Source organism: Amblyomma mixtum, chromosome 6 (genome assembly GCF_055824585.1).
Source record: "Amblyomma mixtum isolate Tamu chromosome 6, ASM5582458v1, whole genome shotgun sequence".
Lineage (NCBI taxonomy): Eukaryota > Metazoa > Arthropoda > Arachnida > Ixodida > Ixodidae > Amblyomma > Amblyomma mixtum.
The window spans coordinates 166,515-188,938 of NC_143017.1; the positions used below are offsets into that span (position 1 = coordinate 166,515).

Consider the following 22,424-nt stretch of genomic DNA (forward strand, 5'->3'; position numbering starts at 1 on the left):
TATTTTTCTTCTTCTTCTTGTTTTTCGACTGCATCCCATTCGGTGCGCGCGAGTTGTTATCGGCACAAAAAAAAAATAAAAAATAACTAACCTGCGGGAAGCCGCCGGGGTGTAAAAGTGCAGGCGAGTTCAGTACAAGGGCAGTGCGGAATCACTTTCAACACACTCACCCATTTCGCAGGAACAGACAGTCAGAGTAAAAAAAAGAGAGAGAGGTACCGGGGTCCTGAGCTCGTGTTCGTCTCGACCGTGCGCCCGTGGCCAACGCAAACGTTTGGGTGGTCCTGAGAAGGACCGTTGTGGAGCGTTGCTGCTGCTGCTGCTGTGGCGGCGCCTCGAATACGCTTTTAGGCGCGCTCGCCACGGATGCGCCTCGCCAGCTGGATGTCCTTCGGCATGATGGTGACGCGCTTGGCGTGGATCGCGCACAGGTTGGTGTCCTCGAAGAGACCGACAAGGTATGCCTCGCTGGCCTCCTGAAGTGCCATGACGGCCGAGCTCTGGAAGCGCAGGTCGGTCTTGAAGTCCTGAGCGATTTCTCTCACCAGGCGCTGGAAGGGCAGCTTGCGGATGAGAAGTTCGGTCGATTTTTGGTATCGGCGAATTTCACGAAGTGCCACGGTGCCAGGCCTGTAACGGTGAGGCTTCTTCACTCCCCCGGTAGCTGGCGCACTCTTGCGAGCAGCCTTTGTGGCCAGCTGCTTACGGGGGGCCTTGCCGCCAGTTGCCGTTGTCAGAAGGGAAGGGGACTTGGCACCCGAAAGTGCCTTGTCCCAGGGTCGCACATAACCCATCAGCCCCTCATCATTCATACGACACCCGCGGCAACCCCCCCCCCTGGGCCAAGGGGGGACAGGGGGGAGATTTTTTGTACCGGGCGAAGGCCCTTCCCGGGCACGGGCGGCCGCTGTGTGGCACCTCCTGAAAAAGTGGACACCATACACAGAAGCGGCCGTAGTCACCGCTGCGGCTGCAAGCCAGCAGGGTGATCGGACCTCTGTCAAACACAAAAGTGTCGCATAGGACAACCATTCCCTGTGTGGTGCTCATAGTGACACAGAAAGTGTTTTACCATGAACCGTACAAATCACAGGTGGCCGGCACCAAGTGTCTAGAAATCTCTGCTCGCCGTGCACACGCCTTAGCCGTTGCAAATGGAACCAGACCTCCTTCCGCACTTTTGCAAGCACTTCATGGAGGCCCGGGACCCTGCTGTTGTAGGCGGCCGAACAGCGTGCCAGCCAGACTTGGTACGAGCACTCGACAAGCAAGAGCACAAACTGGTTAATGGCACGACCTGGTAACGGGTTCAAGTATCGCACAGTCTGGTACGGGACACCTGGAAGCTGGAACAGGTCAGCTACACGACGGAGGAGAGCTTCTGGAAGAAGACACTGTGAGAAGATGTGCACAGCGTCCTCTCTACCACCACAGAACGGACAGGTAGGTCGCAAGCTGGCCCGAGTGAACGCCTTGGCTTTGATGGGGAGGAATCCCCTGGCCAGACGGTACATGAAGGAGGCCCTGCTTGCTTCCAAGAAGTCCGCTGTGATTAGCTTCCAGCTTGGGCGCTCGTTCAAGAGCTCGTGCTGGCGATAACGGGGTGGAAGCCTGGGGGTGAGGATCTCGACCAACCGTTTCAATGGAACCGCAACAACGTTGATGTCTGCCTTGACACTGCGGAGCTGCTCAAGGCAGTTGGCTGCCTGAGAGTAGAAGGCGGATGGAGAACCTGACCGTGGCACGCAGTGAGATAGCGTGCTCTGCGAGAACAAGCGGAGCCTAGTGCTTAGGAAGTATGAAGCAAGACTACGGGTTAGGGACATGTCCGAGCTCAGAGCTACTTGGGTCCACCTGACGTGCAAGGCTGAAGCTACGATGCCCAGGTCGGGAATGCCAAGGCCTCCCTTGTCCTTGGGCAGCTTCACTACAGGCCTCGCGACACAGTCTGGAGCTCCGTTCCAGAGGAAGCGAAAGAGAATTCGTTCCAGGCGGAGCTTCGTACGAGCCGACAGAGGTGTTATGCCGGCGACATATGTCAGTACTGAAAACAGGAGGGACCTCGTGACCGTAGCGCGAGCCGTGAGCGGGCATGATAGTGTCCCATATGCCCGAGCCCTGTCTACGATCCTGTCTTCTGCTATAGACCAATTGGACGGAGATAGACCAGACGAGTTGAAGTAGAAACCTAAAATGCGAACCTCAGCCTTCACGGGGAGGCCGTGAGCAGGCTGGGGGCTGGAGGGTGCACGGCCAAAATACAAGGCAGCACTCTTCGACCGATTAAGCCTAGCCCCACTCGCCCTGCAGTACCCCTCCATCACATCCAAAACAGAGGAGACTGAAGCCTCATCTGGGACAACGATGGTGAGGTCATCTGCATAGGCAAAAATGGGAGCTGGCGGGGAACCAGGTGGAAGCGGGAACCTATTGGTGCGACTGTCACGAGCCAATCTTTGGAGGAGAGGCTCAAATGCTAGGACGTAGAGGGCAGGTGATAGGGGACACCCCTGCCGGACTCCACGGCCCACATTAAAAGCCTCACTGACACGACCCTGTACACTAACTGAGGAAACTGGCCTGGAATACAATGCCCTGACCATATGTTGGAACTCAGGGCATATGCCAGCTTCATCCAGGACTTGGAACATGTATGGATGGCTAACAACGTCGAAAGCCTTCTCTTGGTCAAAGGAACAGAGGATTCCGGAGATGTTACGGGCCTCTGCCCACTGGAAGAGATCCCTGAGGGCAAAACCATGGAGCTGGGTTGAACGACCGGGGATGGAACAAGCCTGATATGGACCCATAATCTCAGGTAGAAACAAAGTAAGGCGCATGGACAGGCACTTGGCTATGAGCTTGTAGTCTATGTTCAGGAGCGTGATGGGACGCCAGGCTCGCAGGTCAGTGCGTCTCGACTCGTCCTTGCAAAGGAGAGTGATCAGCCCTTCCCGTTGAGTACCTGACAAGGTCCCCTCACTCAGGAGCCTGTTCACTAATGAGGTGAAAGGCCCCCCGAGCTTCTCCCAAAACTTGACATAAAACTCAGTAGTAAGGCCGTCCGAACCTGGGCTGCGGTTTCGATGGAAAGACTTAAGTGCCGTGAGGAGCTCGTCTTCTTCAATTGGACTACCTGAGACGCATGCTGGCTGGGATGGACTTTCGAAGGGGAACGATGCTGAGCTAGGAGGTGGAGCTGAGTACAGAGTGGAGTAGAACTGACGGGCCAAGTCGAGCACACCCTGAGGTGTTTCGACGAGGGAACCCGTCGCAGGATCGACCAAGGAGGACAGTGTGGTCTCAGTGCGCGCGAGACGGCGTCGGAGGAGGTGGCGTCTGCACCAATGTTCCCTCTCCCACCGCTCTGCACGTGAGATCACTCTCAAGCTATCCCATCGACGTTGGAGCAGCTTTCGAAGCTCGGACCTAAGCGAGGCAAGAGATGCGGCCACCCCAGGGCCCGCGGAAAGAGGCCTAGAAAGCAGGAGGATTGCGTCAGAGACGATGGTAATCTCTTTGCGCTCCTCGCGTGCAAGCCTCATTCCCCACGCCCTGAAACAGTCCCGCACGCCAGCCTTAGTGCTGTCCCAGCTGACACCGTCAAGTTCCACTGCACACGAGGCTGACAGAATGGAAGCTACCTCATCTACAACCCTCTGATCCTCTAGGAGCCGCGAGTTGAGGCGCCAAGTCCCCTTCACGCGGGGGGTCAGAGAGCCGTCGGCCAGGCGGAGGATGACCATCTTGTGGTCACTGAGAGCTAATGGAAGCGACCACATGGAGTGCATGCTGGGGGCGAGTGTCGGAGAGACATAGAAGCGGTCAATCCTGCTCTGAAGGCGTCGTCCGGTCCAAGTCATTCCTGACTGTCCCGGGCGAAGTACCCTCCAGGAATCAACCAGATCTAGCTCCTCCACCAGCCCCCTAAGTGCCTGCGCCCCCTGTCTGTCTCTGCCATGGCGACGAGCGCCCCTGTGCGAGATGCGGTCCTCTAACTCTAAAACACAGTTGAAGTCCCCTACCAGGATAACCTTGGAAGGACCGACTAGCTGGGAGTCTAGGCCTTTAAAGAAAGTGCCTTGATCACGACCACGATTGGGGGCATAAACACTCACTATGCGGATGCCGCAATCGAGGTCCACAGACAGAACGCGGCCGTCAGAGTCCCTGAAGTGGCGCAGAATCGAGCCGCGGAAACGCTGCATCAGGATGATGGCAACGCCGCGGGAGCCCGACGCACCAAAGCTCCAGAAGGACCTGGTGCCAAATGTCCTGTCAAAGGTCTCGATTTGGCTGAGGCGATGGATGTAGGTCTCTTGCAAAACCAGAATATCTATGTGCTTAAGGCGGGCAAGCTCAATAACCTCAGCTTGTTTGGAACGGCGTGAAAGACCTCGACAGTTGAAGGTGGCTATTGTAAGCGAAGGGGAAGCCATTTCGGATGAAAAGGGGGGAGCCTGGGAGACTGAGTTAAATGACTAGAACCGGGAGCAGAGCAAGTGCTAGCCAGGGTGGCGGAGCAAGAGACCTAGGCTTGTCTAAGGCAAAGTCTCCTCGACCTTGCGGTCGGGAGAGGACCCCTCGTGAGTGGAGGAGTAGGAGGCGGATGAAAGCACAGAACACTCGCAATCCTCAACCAGACAATTTGGACAAATGAGATTGTGCTCACCAACATCCGAGTCCGAGTCCATGTCCGAGGAAGAGGAGTGGACCGCACGGGAGGCCTTTGCTGGAGGAGACCTCGTTGCCACGTGGCGCTTAGCTGCAGGCCGTGCCCGGGAGGAGGTTCCCTCAGAATCCGAGTCCGCGGCAGCACTGAACATGCCTTTGTCGCTGCGCTTCTTGCGGCGCTTGCGGGATTTCACGGTTTTGAATCCCTCGTCCTGCAGTGACGCAGCAGCCGCGGGCACGGAAGTGCCCGCATCCAAGGCTGGCTGGTTTGCAGGCTCTTGGCTGGTGGGCGCGGGATCACCCGCCGCGCCCTCGCTGTTGTTCGAGACAACAGGTTCTGCCGCACCCTTCTCGCCACTGCTGGGCGCAGCGGAAGCGAGAGAAGGGGGCGACCCCGCCGCGGGTGCGTCACCCTCGCCGCCACTGGGTGTGGCGGAGACAAAGGGCAGCGCCGCGGCAGGTGGGACCTCCTCCCTCCGGTCGTTGACCTGGTCAGCTCCCTCCTCTGGGGCGGCCACGTGGACAGGGCTCGGTTCTGTGTTCTGCTCGGGCAGCATCTCTGGAACAAAGAACATACCCTCGGTAGCCTCTTGCGTGCCTGAGTTGGCCGCGACTGAGGCGAAAGTGCGCACGTGACACGTGGACACTGCGTGATCGCCTTGACACCTGGCGCACGCTGCCTGGCATGCTTCGTGGCCGAACTGGTCGCAGCGCGAGCACTTGGGTGTCTTGCACGCGGCCGCGTGGTGTCCTTCAAAGTTACACCGGCGGCAAACGCGAACGACCCCCTCATACTCGCACTGGATGACCTTGTCAGCCACGTGCAGCAGGTTCGGGACGGGTCTCGCCATCTCCATCTTGATCTTAAGGTTACCAGAGGGGACATCTGGAAAACCAGGCACACACTCCATCGTACGGCCCTGCACCTTTCCAAAAACCTCGAGCTCAGAAGTGAGCAGAGATTCGGGCAGGTCCAGGGGGAAGCCAAACACACGGACGAACTTGGACCGCACACCGCGGTACTCAAACACTATCACTACATCTCGCACCTTAACCACAGGATCGCTTAAAAAGCGCTCAACTGCCTGCCTCGTCTTAAAAAACACTTCAAACCGACCAGCACCAAAATCCTGCACTCCACCAAGCTCGTGCTTGTTGAAACGCTTAACCAAATCCTTGCATAAATCAGCGTTCGTGATGCCTTGCGGCACACGTGAGAAAAACGTAAACGGCCTGAGCCGCGAGGGCGATACCATGATGGTACACCACGTGGCGACCGCCTGATCGGGCGGCCGCTTAGCGCGGTGACCGCGCGCGCGTGTAAACACGCCGCGCCAACAATCAACAAGAAGCTCCCGAAGCCTGGCTAAACGCGTCCAAAATGGAATGGAAACAGCTCACCCAGGTAGAATCGAAGCCGCAGTCCCTCGGAAGGAAATCCGCAAACGACTAACGCACCGAGGCAACACACGCGCGAGCAAGCGCGGTTTGCTTGGTACGGGCCATGGTGACGAGCGCGGACGCTGGAAACGGGAGACTGCCTCCGGAGACGGACGGAGATCGACTGCGCCGCGCGGCGGTGCTGCTCCGCAGCGCCCCCCCCCCCCTCTCTCCCACCTGATTGGTCGCCTGACGGACCGATGGCTACCCTCCGCTCAGCGGCACCCAGAATGCTGGAAACCGCCCGGTTTCGAGCGCGCGTCGGTTTCGCGCGTGGCAAACGTGACGCAAGTGGGTGTGGAACCGGGGTCTAGCACAAGATTACGCTGCGCCTGTCCTTTAGGTTTGCCGCAAAAGCAAAAGCAAGCCTCTGGAAGGAGGCGGGCGTCCGCGGCAGCGTCCACTTTGACACCACAGCAGCACGGTGCCGACGCGGTTGCGGCTGGTTCCGTGTGGCGTTGGCGCACTGCAACGAGCCTCCCCGCTTGCCGGGGGCGCGGTGTTGAAGGAACGCAACGACAGCTTGTAGAAATACGTCTGCACTTTGCGCACACCAAATGAGGGGCGAAATAACTGAATAGCGCGCTAGCCAGAAACAGCGGCGCAATGACCGCTTGGATGCACGGAACATGTACTGCCAGACACATGATCAGCTGATTTTGTGAACTGCAAAAACAAAAACAAAAAAAAAGGAAGGGAGAGTCAAGGTCTCCTACCAAAGAGGTTGATTCGTAGACGGCTGCTCGCTGTGCAGTCAGTAGGGCTTCTCGTTTGCGTTCCGTTGTTATTGAGTTATTAGTACCATGTTGGCAACATCGTGTCAGCACGGAATAAAACGGTCTGTTTTCTCTGCCTAGATGTAAAGCATTCATAAGCTCTCCCCCCAATGAGAAAATGCCTGTGCGACACCAAGCGTACCTCATGAATCCATCACAAGCTGTTGAATATCGCGCCACTCTTCCCGGTGATACGATACGAGGTCGGCATTTCTTCCTGGAAAGCGGCATCACGACTACGTCCCGTTCCGTTCCGTTGCAAGCAAGCCTTTACGACAAATTATTCCAATGACCGGCGCAGCTCGCAGCACTAATGATGCTGCCATGGCACACTTCTTGCTGCACCACCTTTGTTGAGCTTAATGCGAACTGAACTGTGTCGTCAACCAACTTGTTCGACGGGACAGCGGCGCAACTCGCAGCCAGACACCTGAACAGCGCAAAGCAGCCCACAGGGTACACAGCAGGTAGATCGACGCACCTCGGCAAAGCTGTAAGGGTTGAAGAGAGAAGCGCTTGGGCGCAGAACGCAATAATACATGCAACTCAAAGGAAGCGCAACAAGAGAGACGGCAGATTTAGACATATTGACAAACCCACCCCTTAGGGCATGAATGCCACCTCAGAGTGCGTCGTCGCTTCCAAGGAGGTTCGATGGGTGCACTGTGCAGTCGACAGATCAGTTCGCTTCAAATTTCAAGCTGCACCAGCCAAAACGAGTTCCCAGTTATCGTTATTGAGCACGAAAAATCGCCTGGAGAGCAGCGCGCGCATAGGGCTGTCTCTGTACACATTGCGTGTGTGTGTCTACCAGCCAAGGAACACTCGCCGACTAACCCGCGTTACTTACAAGTTACTTACTGAAGATGATTCAATGCATCCACAAAACACACACAAAAAAAGGCGAGCAGAACGAGAACCCACTTCTGATGGATGCGGTTATTTACTTCCCTCAAGTTTCCAGAGTTTCCAGTGTTCCCACATCCGCAGCTCATGCACCTCCGAATTTCCTGTAGTTTAAATCCATTAAATGTTTGCACTCTCTTCTTGCAGATAAAAAGGTGCGGAATTGAGAAAACAGTTTGCCCTGCGCAAAGTTGGCAAACCATAGCGAGACACATACCATGACGTACGATTGCACGGAAGGAAAGAGCCGCGAACACTGCGTGGAAAGCGTGCATCATGCCTAACATTTCCCATGCATCTCCAGGCAGTATTCTTCCAGTAACAGGTGGCCAAAGTTAGCAAAAACAGTAGAGCACGCATTGAAGGCACCCCCACCCCTCCGTGATTGAGGTGCATTTCCTGCGGTCGCTTTATAAGCGAACAGAAGCCCATCCATGGATTTTATTTAGGTCACCGGGCAGTGTAATGAGGAAAAACATTTTATTTCGTTCGTCCCTTGCATTTTTCTTTTTCTTCCAGAACCCCGGAGAATGGCACTGCGCGACGCCGCCCAACACTGTTAACAACACATAGTTTCTTGCCACTGGCTACAACTCGAAGTGAACGGGTTTCGGCACCAAAACTTTTGTTGTACTCCGGACGCCGAACGACGAGCAGCTAGCTTCGCTGACTGCTCGGGCGTTCCGAGAGATGTGTAGTTGCTTGCATTTGATTCTTGTATTTAACGCGTAAAATAAATTCAACGAGTTAAGTTTCAACGACTGGATCAAGTCTGATCATTTGTGATTAGGCTAACGAATAGCGGCAGCTACGCATAGTTACAACAAAACATTCTTTGGATAGTAGTGCGCCCCGTCCCTACTAACATCTCGTCCCTATCTTCTGTTCTCTTTCTTGAATAATGCAATGCCCCTCCAAACTCCCGCACTAGCAAAACGGCGCCAGCCAGTAGGGCAACAAAAAGCAAGCCAAACGGAATGAAAAGCCACAACTAAACCAGACTGAGCAGGGCGCACTCGCAATTTCCTCAATTACGTGCAGCAAACAAGACTGAAAAATTTATCCAAACGCTTCAGTCGCCGTACGTGCGACCCGAAATTAAAGCGCCTGAGACTCAAAACGCCATTTAAGGGGAAATCAAAGTGTACGCAAGCCGGGAGCTGCTTCCTCCCCAAGGGAATGCATACCTTCCAGCAGCGCGGTGCACGCAACTTAATCGCCGACGCTTCGCGCGGCCGCGGCGCCACCTTCCTCCAGCTTGCGCAAGTACCTACGCCTCCGAGACCAGCGCCCGGAATCTTGGAGGCAACGGTGCGGCTCCCGCCTCTACTTTCATCCTTTTCATGCACTCCAAAACGCAGGCAGCGCGCTATAGACGCCTGTCTGGACGCCGCAGTTGGGGCACACAAGTTCACAGCCGCCCCAAATAGCAGTTGAGCTGAAAGCTGCACTGGTTGCTTCAAAAAAAAACGCACCTCGGAAGTCACCGGCTGCAGAGGGAAACCGTCCTACGGACGGACGGCCAGACTCGCTCAAAAGGCAAGCAGTGAGCTAGCGCGACGTCGCTGTGCCTCTCCCAGGCTCTCTTCGCCATCCACTCTAAATGCTAACACATCCGAGACGCCTTTCACGCACCTGACAGCACACCTTGCTTGAACACACTGCCCTTATTCAAAAGAGGAAAGTGACTCGCGTCAATCAATACACTCATTTTCTGTGGATCGCGCAAACGTTTTCCGCGACACTGACTTTGTAGGAACCGTATGTACACACCACGCATGCAATTTCAGCGTCGTCGGGCATCAAAAATTCGAGGAACAACTGACGACACACACTGGGCACAACAACAACAGCAACTTTATTTCGCAATGCCGCAAAAGTATTTATATTTGCTGCATTGGTTGGCGCAACAACAAAACACATATGCCCGTAATGAGCTGCGATGCGTTTGAATTCACGCAAGCAATTTCGAGGCTGGCTGGTTCCCTCACCGCGTGATGTAATTGTTTACAAGAAGCCGTGCAGCTAGCTATGCCGCTATTTTGTCCGCATCATCGCAGTTATGCTCCCCAGGTGTTTGGTAGCTGAATTTCATGCACAAGACGTTGTTTGCATTCGCCAGGCGTGTTTACCTGCCTGTCTGTGGCTGCGAAACGAACCGCCGACGAATGTAAATAAATCGCTTCGCCTGCGATTATGAGAGGCCGCGCGCACATAAACAAGGAAATGTGTACAGGGGTTCGTTTCGAAAGAAAGCATAATGCCTCTTTTCACCAGACCCGTTCGCAGCACGCACACACGATTGATTCATGGCGAAAGGTAGGTTGTAAACTTATGGCCGCGAAGCTGAAGCGAAAAATGTCGCGCACACACACGTGCGAAAGCCACACACGGCGGCCGCCCTGCCAAAAACGATGCTCCCTCAGATGGCTACTACTATGGCTGCAGACAGTGAGGCACGGCGCAATCAACTGCTCACCTGAGACCGCTGCAGCTTGCTGTTGTGGCATAATCCGCTCGCTTCCGCAGGCGACAACAAGTAGGCAAAGAAAAAAAAAAACCCATAGAGACAGAGAGAGAGGAACAAACGAGAACCGGAGCTCTGGTTCGCAACCAACAGCTGCCAATCCAGCATTTGGGTAGCCCTAAAAAGGGCTGTTTGACGACGACACGGAGCTGGAGTAGAGGGTGCACGCCGCACAGGGTCCCTTCTTCCTGACGCGGCGACTACCAGCGTGGCCGGCCTAGCCCCCGAAGCCGTACAAGGTGCGGCCCTGACGCTTGAGCGCGTAGACGACATCCATCGCGGTGACAGTCTTGCGTTTTGCGTGCTCCGTGTACGTGACGGCGTCCCGGATCACGTTCTCGAGGAACACTTTCAAAACGCCGCGGGTCTCCTCGTAGATCAGGCCCGAGATGCGCTTGACACCGCCTCGGCGCGCCAGACGACGGATGGCAGGCTTGGTGATGCCCTGGATGTTGTCCCGCAACACCTTGCGATGACGCTTCGCGCCTCCTTTTCCGAGCCCCTTGCCGCCTTTGCCACGACCAGACATCACGATGCAGAAAAGCGCGACCGCTCGGCTCCGATGCAAAACAGAGAATGCAGGCAGCGAGCCGCGGGGCGTTCGGTCGCGGAGCGCAGCGACGACCGCCATTGGCTGGCGCCTCGACCAATCAGGGTCCGTCTTCGCGAGCGGCGCCTCGCTAGCATCACTGAGCCCTTTCGCAGGACTCTCGCGCAACTACGACCATGGGCAAACTCCTCGCGGGCAGAGCGACTGAGCACAAGAAAAAAAAAAGAAACATTCGGCCTCATGTGCGATGCTGACGCAACAACAACAACAAACTAAAAAAAAAAAGAACCGCGCGCCTTAGAGGGGCCACAGGAGTGCAGTAACGCGATGACCACTGTGGCTGTATAACGCTGGTAGTAATCCGATCTGCATTTGCAGCTCGGTCAAGAGGATGGAAAATGAATGTTGGAGAATCCTGCTTTGTTTTCGTATTTCCTTTTTTTTGCTGCGTGTGCGCGCGTTGGAAACAAACAGGCGCTCGCTGCTTTTGTTTCTTTCATCTCGCAGCACGGTGTTTCCAGCCCTTTGGACAACCAGACGCACCGCAGAGTGCGCTGCAACGACGAACACAGCCCGAGCCTGTCACATTACAAGTTCAAACTGCGAAATCGCGCGCCTCATTAAAACACATTAATGGCAGTCGAATCGCGTGCCGCCCTTCCTCATCTCTTTTTCGCGAGTTAACTCTTCCGTTCGCTTGCGCGCCAGGATTCAAGAGGCCACCATGGGAGCGCGCGCGACGGCGCTTCGCTGTGTACTCCCCTCCTCTACCGGTCGCTAGGATGCTGAAAAGCGACCAGTTTGCCCGGCGGGCAAAATTCAAACGCTTGTATCTCGGAAAGTAATGCATGCAGGATTTCCAAATTCGGCATACGTGTAGAACACGTTTCGGACCATTTCTCTGGCTAATTTCAGTTCGCTGCACCGACTACGAGCAGTTCGAGCGCCCCTTTCCGTTTTCCGACCATTCCCCGGCTGTGGTACCGACGAGCGCTACTCGGCTCCTGCTTCTCCTTCTTGGCTGTAATCTCTCGAAGCTTTCATTTTGGCTTATCTTCTCGCGGAATTAAAAAAAAAAGCCACCACAGGCAGCGAAATATGCACACACACACACACACCTACCTGACTGAGCTCAGGTCTCTGCATGCACTAGCAACGTAAAAAGGTGGCAAATAACTGCTCCTTCCCATGCGTAGCCCGAACGTTTTATGGAGCCCATGAGCGAGTGCACTGCACACGACTTTGTTACTATTAGCGAAACGTAAGGGACGCATGACACCCGTGCAACCGCGAGCACATAGTAAATATTTGCACGCCTGTCGTGCGCGCCCAACAACAGAAGAACGAAAAAAAAAATTGTGTATCTGCCACACAGATATTATTCAATACACAATTCGGCACGAGCGCAAACTGTAGGGCGAAAAGAAAGGCACCCGAACTTCTGTCGTGCCGCTTGCAGGAACATTAAGCGCATGCAACTTGTCTTCCTCGCGCGTCCACACGTTGCAGTGTGGTCGAGCGCGGAGCTTCGTTTCTGTCTGCGCTCATTTCCTATAGCTATGATGCCCGCAGAGAAGTAGAGGAAGTTGCGCGCCCCGCACAGGGCTGTTAATACGCTTATCGCTACACTTTCTACCTCCGTCCCATTAAACTCAAACGCCGCGGCTGGCTTTTTTTTTTTTCTTTCTGCCTTTAAACACAACAAACATTCACCACCTGCTGGAGGTTTGCATGGCGCTGAAGCCGACAAGGAATTTAGCACCTTGGGCCACCTCACAGTTTACTGCTGGGCTTCGTTACAAATTTTATTTTTGTCACCTATTTCAGGATCCCTATGCAACAGACGTTGCCGAAAAAATCACTCGCGGTCGACTCCCCAACGTCCGCAAGGGGTTTTGCGCAAGTTCAGTCAACCCATTGCACTGTGCATACATTTCAGGACTCAGTAGTGTGTTGTGAACGCGTCTGAACCGAATAGCATTTCTAAGGCTTTCTTCCTTTCTTTTTTTTTTCTTTCCCCCCTGCAGCTAAAGTGTACTGTAGGCCACTTTAAGCCCACGCGTTATGGGAAACAGAGCTGAACTCAAGCAAGAAATAAAACGCAGTAACAAGACGGCCACACCGCAGCGCTGAAAGAATACGCGACTGCCGCACAACAAACAGCTGGTGGGGCCCTATAGAGGGAACCTATTCACGTGCACAGCAGTCAAAACGAGAGATGCCTTGGTATTTAAAACCACTTCAGGCTGCCACGCGAGGGGAATAAGAAATAAATAAATAAATATTATACAAACATCACGCTCATAGAGAGGAAAAACAGGACCGGTGCATCGCTGCCTGCAGGCAGGCTCGCCAATGCAAACACTTTGGTTGGCTCTGATAAGAGCCGTTGAGGTGAGGGCCGGCAGCAGGCGCAATGTGCCACCCTACTTGGAGCTGGTGTACTTGGTGACAGCCTTGGTGCCTTCAGACACGGCGTGCTTGGCCAGTTCGCCAGGCAGCAGAAGACGCACCGCGGTCTGGATCTCCCGGCTGGTGATGGTCGAGCGCTTGTTGTAGTGGGCCAGGCGGGAAGACTCGGCCGCGATGCGCTCGAAGATGTCGTTCACGAAGCTGTTCATGATGGACATGGCCTTGCTGGAAACTCCAGTGTCTGGATGCACCTGCTTCAGCACCTTATAAATGTAGATGGAGAAGCTCTCCTTCCTGCGGCGCTTCTTCTTCTTCTTGTCCGTAGCGCGCACATTCTTCTGAGCCTTTCCGGCCTTCTTCACGGCCTTCCCAGAGGGCTGAGGCGGCATGTTGACAGCGACGTCGACGCTCGGCAACACGGACGGTGTCGAAAGAACGCGCGCCAAGGGGCGCGCGGCGCTTTTATACTGGCACGGTGGTGTTCAAGCGACCCGAGCCAGGCCGCCGCGCGATTGGTCGACGCAGCGATAGCTCCGCCCCAATCCGCGTCGGGCTCGCGGCGCGGGGAGAGAGCGCGGTATTCGTTTCGTTTCTATCCAACGTGCTCGCACGCAGTGGTCGTCGCTGATTCTCCTGCTTCTCGAGCGTACTACAACAACAGTCACCATGTCCGGCCGCGGCAAAGGAGGCAAAGCCAAGGGCAAGAGCAAGACCCGCTCCAGCCGCGCGGGACTCCAGTTCCCCGTTGGCCGAATCCACCGTCTCCTGCGCAAGGGCAACTACGCGGAGCGCGTCGGAGCCGGCGCCCCGGTCTACCTGGCCGCCGTCCTGGAATACCTGGCTGCCGAGGTGCTCGAGTTGGCGGGTAATGCTGCTCGCGATAACAAGAAGACGAGAATCATTCCTCGCCACCTGCAACTGGCCATCCGAAACGACGAGGAGCTCAACAAGCTGCTCTCGGGAGTGACCATTGCCCAGGGTGGCGTCCTGCCCAACATCCAGGCCGTGCTGCTCCCCAAGAAGACCGAGAAGAAGGCGTGAGCGGTCCTCTGCACGTCTATGGAGGCGCGCCCGCCGCAGCGATAGCTCGCACCTAACGGTCCTTATCAGGACCAACCAAGTGCCTGCCACGGCGGGGCCTCGCTCTGCGATCCCTTTGCTCTGGACCACTGCGTCCCTCTCATGCTGCTTTCGTTTACTGCCCGTTGGGCGTCACTGACACTACTCGACCACATGCGGCCGCGCACACAGGTTCGCTGTCCTTTCTTTTTTTTTTCTTTTTTTTTTCAGCCCGCTACAGGCCAGTACAGCGCACCGAGAGCAATGTTATTAATGGACTACACGAGAAAAGCGCGTCTCGTGGTTTCCTTCCAGTGGGCTGGGCTTGGGAATATCACCAAACGGCATGATTGGCATGTCGCAAGGGATCGTTTAAAGGAAAAGTAATAAACAGCCCAGCGACGAGGCACAAGACAGAATAAAGATGGACAAGCGCTTGTCCGTCGTCGCTGCGCCGTTTTGTTTTTTTTTTTTAATTCTTCAATATGCACCAATTCGCTCAGTTTTTGTTTTTCTGCTGTGTAGTTTCAAGGAGCTGCTGCATTTACTTGTGCGGACAGCAGTTCTTATTTTTCTTCTTCTTCTTGTTTTTCGACTGCATCCCATTCGGTGCGCGCGAGTTGTTATCGGCACAAAAAAAAAATAAAAAATAACTAACCTGCGGGAAGCCGCCGGGGTGTAAAAGTGCAGGCGAGTTCAGTACAAGGGCAGTGCGGAATCACTTTCAACACACTCACCCATTTCGCAGGAACAGACAGTCAGAGTAAAAAAAAGAGAGAGAGGTACCGGGGTCCTGAGCTCGTGTTCGTCTCGACCGTGCGCCCGTGGCCAACGCAAACGTTTGGGTGGTCCTGAGAAGGACCGTTGTGGAGCGTTGCTGCTGCTGCTGCTGTGGCGGCGCCTCGAATACGCTTTTAGGCGCGCTCGCCACGGATGCGCCTCGCCAGCTGGATGTCCTTCGGCATGATGGTGACGCGCTTGGCGTGGATCGCGCACAGGTTGGTGTCCTCGAAGAGACCGACAAGGTATGCCTCGCTGGCCTCCTGAAGTGCCATGACGGCCGAGCTCTGGAAGCGCAGGTCGGTCTTGAAGTCCTGAGCGATTTCTCTCACCAGGCGCTGGAAGGGCAGCTTGCGGATGAGAAGTTCGGTCGATTTTTGGTATCGGCGAATTTCACGAAGTGCCACGGTGCCAGGCCTGTAACGGTGAGGCTTCTTCACTCCCCCGGTAGCTGGCGCACTCTTGCGAGCAGCCTTTGTGGCCAGCTGCTTACGGGGGGCCTTGCCGCCAGTGCTCTTGCGCGCGGTTTGCTTGGTACGGGCCATGGTGACGAGCGCGGACGCTGGAAACGGGAGACTGCCTCCGGAGACGGACGGAGATCGACTGCGCCGCGCGGCGGTGCTGCTCCGCAGCGCCCCCCCCCCCTCTCTCCCACCTGATTGGTCGCCTGACGGACCGATGGCTACCCTCTGCTCAGCGGCACCCAGAATGCTGGAAACCGCCCGGTTTCGAGCGCGCGTCGGTTTCGCGCGTGGCAAACGTGACGCAAGTGGGTGTGGAACCGGGGTCTAGCACAAGATTACGCTGCGCCTGTCCTTTAGGTTTGCCGCAAAAGCAAAAGCAAGCCTCTGGAAGGAGGCGGGCGTCCGCGGCAGCGTCCACTTTGACACCACAGCAGCACGGTGCCGACGCGGTTGCGGCTGGTTCCGTGTGGCGTTGGCGCACTGCAACGAGCCTCCCCGCTTGCCGGGGGCGCGGTGTTGAAGGAACGCAACGACAGCTTGTAGAAATACGTCTGCACTTTGCGCACACCAAATGAGGGGCGAAATAACTGAATAGCGCGCTAGCCAGAAACAGCGGCGCAATGACCGCTTGGATGCACGGAACATGTACTGCCAGACACATGATCAGCTGATTTTGTGAACTGCAAAAACAAAAACAAAAAAAAAAGGAAGGGAGAGTCAAGGTCTCCTACCAAAGAGGTTGATTCGTAGACGGCTGCTCGCTGTGCAGTCAGTAGGGCTTCTCGTTTGCGTTCCGTTGTTATTGAGTTATTAGTACCATGTTGGCAACATCGTGTCAGCACGGAATAAAACGGTCTGTTTTCTCTGCCTAGATGTAAAGCATTCATAAGCTCTCCCCCCAATGAGAAAATGCCTGTGCGACACCAAGCGTACCTCATGAATCCATCACAAGCTGTTGAATATCGCGCCACTCTTCCCGGTGATACGATACGAGGTCGGCATTTCTTCCTGGAAAGCGGCATCACGACTACGTCCCGTTCCGTTCCGTTGCAAGCAAGCCTTTACGACAAATTATTCCAATGACCGGCGCAGCTCGCAGCACTAATGATGCTGCCATGGCACACTTCTTGCTGCACCACCTTTGTTGAGCTTAATGCGAACTGAACTGTGTCGTCAACCAACTTGTTCGACGGGACAGCGGCGCAACTCGCAGCCAGACACCTGAACAGCGCAAAGCAGCCCACAGGGTACACAGCAGGTAGATCGACGCACCTCGGCAAAGCTGTAAGGGTTGAAGAGAGAAGCGCTTGGGCGCAGAACGCAATAATACATGCAACTCAAAGGAAGCGCAACAAGAGAGACGGCAGATTTAGACATATTGACAAACCCACCCCTTAGGGCATGAATGCCACCTCAGAGTGCGTCGTCGCTTCCAAGGAGGTTCGATGGGTGCACTGTGCAGTCGACAGATCAGTTCGCTTCAAATTTCAAGCTGCACCAGCCAAAACGAGTTCCCAGTTATCGTTATTGAGCACGAAAAATCGCCTGGAGAGCAGCGCGCGCATAGGGCTGTCTCTGTACACATTGCGTGTGTGTGTCTACCAGCCAAGGAACACTCGCCGACTAACCCGCGTTACTTACAAGTTACTTACTGAAGATGATTCAATGCATCCACAAAACACACACAAAAAAAGGCGAGCAGAACGAGAACCCACTTCTGATGGATGCGGTTATTTACTTCCCTCAAGTTTCCAGAGTTTCCAGTGTTCCCACATCCGCAGCTCATGCACCTCCGAATTTCCTGTAGTTTAAATCCATTAAATGTTTGCACTCTCTTCTTGCAGATAAAAAGGTGCGGAATTGAGAAAACAGTTTGCCCTGCGCAAAGTTGGCAAACCATAGCGAGACACATACCATGACGTACGATTGCACGGAAGGAAAGAGCCGCGAACACTGCGTGGAAAGCGTGCATCATGCCTAACATTTCCCATGCATCTCCAGGCAGTATTCTTCCAGTAACAGGTGGCCAAAGTTAGCAAAAACAGTAGAGCACGCATTGAAGGCACCCCCACCCCTCCGTGATTGAGGTGCATTTCCTGCGGTCGCTTTATAAGCGAACAGAAGCCCATCCATGGATTTTATTTAGGTCACCGGGCAGTGTAATGAGGAAAAACATTTTATTTCGTTCGTCCCTTGCATTTTTCTTTTTCTTCCAGAACCCCGGAGAATGGCACTGCGCGACGCCGCCCAACACTGTTAACAACACATAGTTTCTTGCCACTGGCTACAACTCGAAGTGAACGGGTTTCGGCACCAAAACTTTTGTTGTACTCCGGACGCCGAACGACGAGCAGCTAGCTTCGCTGACTGCTCGGGCGTTCCGAGAGATGTGTAGTTGCTTGCATTTGATTCTTGTATTTAACGCGTAAAATAAATTCAACGAGTTAAGTTTCAACGACTGGATCAAGTCTGATCATTTGTGATTAGGCTAACGAATAGCGGCAGCTACGCATAGTTACAACAAAACATTCTTTGGATAGTAGTGCGCCCCGTCCCTACTAACATCTCGTCCCTATCTTCTGTTCTCTTTCTTGAATAATGCAATGCCCCTCCAAACTCCCGCACTAGCAAAACGGCGCCAGCCAGTAGGGCAACAAAAAGCAAGCCAAACGGAATGAAAAGCCACAACTAAACCAGACTGAGCAGGGCGCACTCGCAATTTCCTCAATTACGTGCAGCAAACAAGACTGAAAAATTTATCCAAACGCTTCAGTCGCCGTACGTGCGACCCGAAATTAAAGCGCCTGAGACTCAAAACGCCATTTAAGGGGAAATCAAAGTGTACGCAAGCCGGGAGCTGCTTCCTCCCCAAGGGAATGCATACCTTCCAGCAGCGCGGTGCACGCAACTTAATCGCCGACGCTTCGCGCGGCCGCGGCGCCACCTTCCTCCAGCTTGCGCAAGTACCTACGCCTCCGAGACCAGCGCCCGGAATCTTGGAGGCAACGGTGCGGCTCCCGCCTCTACTTTCATCCTTTTCATGCACTCCAAAACGCAGGCAGCGCGCTATAGACGCCTGTCTGGACGCCGCAGTTGGGGCACACAAGTTCACAGCCGCCCCAAATAGCAGTTGAGCTGAAAGCTGCACTGGTTGCTTCAAAAAAAAACGCACCTCGGAAGTCACCGGCTGCAGAGGGAAACCGTCCTACGGACGGACGGCCAGACTCGCTCAAAAGGCAAGCAGTGAGCTAGCGCGACGTCGCTGTGCCTCTCCCAGGCTCTCTTCGCCATCCACTCTAAATGCTAACACATCCGAGACGCCTTTCACGCACCTGACAGCACACCTTGCTTGAACACACTGCCCTTATTCAAAAGAGGAAAGTGACTCGCGTCAATCAATACACTCATTTTCTGTGGATCGCGCAAACGTTTTCCGCGACACTGACTTTGTAGGAACCGTATGTACACACCACGCATGCAATTTCAGCGTCGTCGGGCATCAAAAATTCGAGGAACAACTGACGACACACACTGGGCACAACAACAACAGCAACTTTATTTCGCAATGCCGCAAAAGTATTTATATTTGCTGCATTGGTTGGCGCAACAACAAAACACATATGCCCGTAATGAGCTGCGATGCGTTTGAATTCACGCAAGCAATTTCGAGGCTGGCTGGTTCCCTCACCGCGTGATGTAATTGTTTACAAGAAGCCGTGCAGCTAGCTATGCCGCTATTTTGTCCGCATCATCGCAGTTATGCTCCCCAGGTGTTTGGTAGCTGAATTTCATGCACAAGACGTTGTTTGCATTCGCCAGGCGTGTTTACCTGCCTGTCTGTGGCTGCGAAACGAACCGCCGACGAATGTAAATAAATCGCTTCGCCTGCGATTATGAGAGGCCGCGCGCACATAAACAAGGAAATGTGTACAGGGGTTCGTTTCGAAAGAAAGCATAATGCCTCTTTTCACCAGACCCGTTCGCAGCACGCACACACGATTGATTCATGGCGAAAGGTAGGTTGTAAACTTATGGCCGCGAAGCTGAAGCGAAAAATGTCGCGCACACACACGTGCGAAAGCCACACACGGCGGCCGCCCTGCCAAAAACGATGCTCCCTCAGATGGCTACTACTATGGCTGCAGACAGTGAGGCACGGCGCAATCAACTGCTCACCTGAGACCGCTGCAGCTTGCTGTTGTGGCATAATCCGCTCGCTTCCGCAGGCGACAACAAGTAGGCAAAGAAAAAAAAAAAACCCATAGAGACAGAGAGAGAGGAACAAACGAGAACCGGAGCTCTGGTTCGCAACCAACAGCTGCCAATCCAGCATTTGGGTAGCCCTAAAAAGGGCTGTTTGACGACGACACGGAGCTGGAGTAGAGGGTGCACGCCGCACAGGGTCCCTTCTTCCTGACGCGGCGACTACCAGCGTGGCCGGCCTAGCCCCCGAAGCCGTACAAGGTGCGGCCCTGACGCTTGAGCGCGTAGACGACATCCATCGCGGTGACAGTCTTGCGTTTTGCGTGCTCCGTGTACGTGACGGCGTCCCGGATCACGTTCTCGAGGAACACTTTCAAAACGCCGCGGGTCTCCTCGTAGATCAGGCCCGAGATGCGCTTGACACCGCCTCGGCGCGCCAGACGACGGATGGCAGGCTTGGTGATGCCCTGGATGTTGTCCCGCAACACCTTGCGATGACGCTTCGCGCCTCCTTTTCCGAGCCCCTTGCCGCCTTTGCCACGACCAGACATCACGATGCAGAAAAGCGCGACCGCTCGGCTCCGATGCAAAACAGAGAATGCAGGCAGCGAGCCGCGGGGCGTTCGGTCGCGGAGCGCAGCGACGACCGCCATTGGCTGGCGCCTCGACCAATCAGGGTCCGTCTTCGCGAGCGGCGCCTCGCTAGCATCACTGAGCCCTTTCGCAGGACTCTCGCGCAACTACGACCATGGGCAAACTCCTCGCGGGCAGAGCGACTGAGCACAAGAAAAAAAAAAGAAACATTCGGCCTCATGTGCGATGCTGACGCAACAACAACAACAAACTAAAAAAAAAAAGAACCGCGCGCCTTAGAGGGGCCACAGGAGTGCAGTAACGCGATGACCACTGTGGCTGTATAACGCTGGTAGTAATCCGATCTGCATTTGCAGCTCGGTCAAGAGGATGGAAAATGAATGTTGGAGAATCCTGCTTTGTTTTCGTATTTCCTTTTTTTTGCTGCGTGTGCGCGCGTTGGAAACAAACAGGCGCTCGCTGCTTTTGTTTCTTTCATCTCGCAGCACGGTGTTTCCAGCCCTTTGGACAACCAGACGCACCGCAGAGTGCGCTGCAACGACGAACACAGCCCGAGCCTGTCACATTACAAGTTCAAACTGCGAAATCGCGCGCCTCATTAAAACACATTAATGGCAGTCGAATCGCGTGCCGCCCTTCCTCATCTCTTTTTCGCGAGTTAACTCTTCCGTTCGCTTGCGCGCCAGGATTCAAGAGGCCACCATGGGAGCGCGCGCGACGGCGCTTCGCTGTGTACTCCCCTCCTCTACCGGTCGCTAGGATGCTGAAAAGCGACCAGTTTGCCCGGCGGGCAAAATTCAAACGCTTGTATCTCGGAAAGTAATGCATGCAGGATTTCCAAATTCGGCATACGTGTAGAACACGTTTCGGACCATTTATCTGGCTAATTTCAGTTCGCTGCACCGACTACGAGCAGTTCGAGCGCCCCTTTCCGTTTTCCGACCATTCCCCGGCTGTGGTACCGACGAGCGCTACTCGGCTCCTGCTTCTCCTTCTTGGCTGTAATCTCTCGAAGCTTTCATTTTGGCTTATCTTCTCGCGGAATTAAAAAAAAAAGCCACCACAGGCAGCGAAATATGCACACACACACACACACCTACCTGACTGAGCTCAGGTCTCTGCATGCACTAGCAACGTAAAAAGGTGGCAAATAACTGCTCCTTCCCATGCGTAGCCCGAACGTTTTATGGAGCCCATGAGCGAGTGCACTGCACACGACTTTGTTACTATTAGCGAAACGTAAGGGACGCATGACACCCGTGCAACCGCGAGCACATAGTAAATATTTGCACGCCTGTCGTGCGCGCCCAACAACAGAAGAACGAAAAAAAAAATTGTGTATCTGCCACACAGATATTATTCAATACACAATTCGGCACGAGCGCAAACTGTAGGGCGAAAAGAAAGGCACCCGAACTTCTGTCGTGCCGCTTGCAGGAACATTAAGCGCATGCAACTTGTCTTCCTCGCGCGTCCACACGTTGCAGTGTGGTCGAGCGCGGAGCTTCGTTTCTGTCTGCGCTCATTTCCTATAGCTATGATGCCCGCAGAGAAGTAGAGGAAGTTGCGCGCCCCGCACAGGGCTGTTAATACGCTTATCGCTACACTTTCTACCTCCGTCCCATTAAACTCAAACGCCGCGGCTGGCTTTTTTTTTTTTCTTTCTGCCTTTAAACACAACAAACATTCACCACCTGCTGGAGGTTTGCATGGCGCTGAAGCCGACAAGGAATTTAGCACCTTGGGCCACCTCACAGTTTACTGCTGGGCTTCGTTACAAATTTTATTTTTGTCACCTATTTCAGGATCCCTATGCAACAGACGTTGCCGAAAAAATCACTCGCGGTCGACTCCCCAACGTCCGCAAGGGGTTTTGCGCAAGTTCAGTCAACCCATTGCACTGTGCATACATTTCAGGACTCAGTAGTGTGTTGTGAACGCGTCTGAACCGAATAGCATTTCTAAGGCTTTCTTCCTTTCTTTTTTTTTTCTTTCCCCCCTGCAGCTAAAGTGTACTGTAGGCCACTTTAAGCCCACGC

At 54.5% G+C, this 22,424-nt stretch overlaps 6 protein-coding genes across 6 annotated transcripts; 1 reads left to right on the top strand and 5 right to left on the bottom strand.

Annotated features, from left to right (window-relative positions):
• Nucleotides 1-347: 347 nt before the first annotated feature.
• Nucleotides 348-794, bottom strand: LOC149337954 (histone H3-like). Its single transcript, XM_089550040.1, has one exon. The coding sequence runs from the start codon at nt 792-794 to the stop codon at nt 348-350; it is 447 nt and encodes a 148-aa protein (XP_089406166.1).
• A 9,746-nt stretch (nt 795-10,540) lies between these two features.
• Nucleotides 10,541-10,852, bottom strand: LOC149337955 (histone H4). The gene has a single exon (XM_089550178.1). It carries the CDS (start codon nt 10,850-10,852, stop codon nt 10,541-10,543), a length of 312 nt encoding a protein of 103 aa, XP_089406304.1.
• Nucleotides 10,853-13,299: 2,447 nt separating this feature from the next.
• On the bottom strand, nt 13,300-13,674 carry LOC149337956 (histone H2B-like). The gene has a single exon (XM_089550179.1). The coding sequence runs from the start codon at nt 13,672-13,674 to the stop codon at nt 13,300-13,302; it is 375 nt and encodes a 124-aa protein (XP_089406305.1).
• Nucleotides 13,675-13,951: 277 nt separating this feature from the next.
• On the top strand, nt 13,952-14,326 carry LOC149337957 (histone H2A-like). Its single transcript, XM_089550180.1, has one exon. The coding sequence runs from the start codon at nt 13,952-13,954 to the stop codon at nt 14,324-14,326; it is 375 nt and encodes a 124-aa protein (XP_089406306.1).
• Nucleotides 14,327-15,258: 932 nt separating this feature from the next.
• LOC149337958 (histone H3) lies at nt 15,259-15,669 on the bottom strand. The gene has a single exon (XM_089550182.1). It carries the CDS (start codon nt 15,667-15,669, stop codon nt 15,259-15,261), a length of 411 nt encoding a protein of 136 aa, XP_089406308.1.
• A 4,361-nt stretch (nt 15,670-20,030) lies between these two features.
• LOC149337959 (histone H4) lies at nt 20,031-20,342 on the bottom strand. Its single transcript, XM_089550183.1, has one exon. It carries the CDS (start codon nt 20,340-20,342, stop codon nt 20,031-20,033), a length of 312 nt encoding a protein of 103 aa, XP_089406309.1.
• Between the last annotated feature and the right edge of the window lie 2,082 nt (nt 20,343-22,424).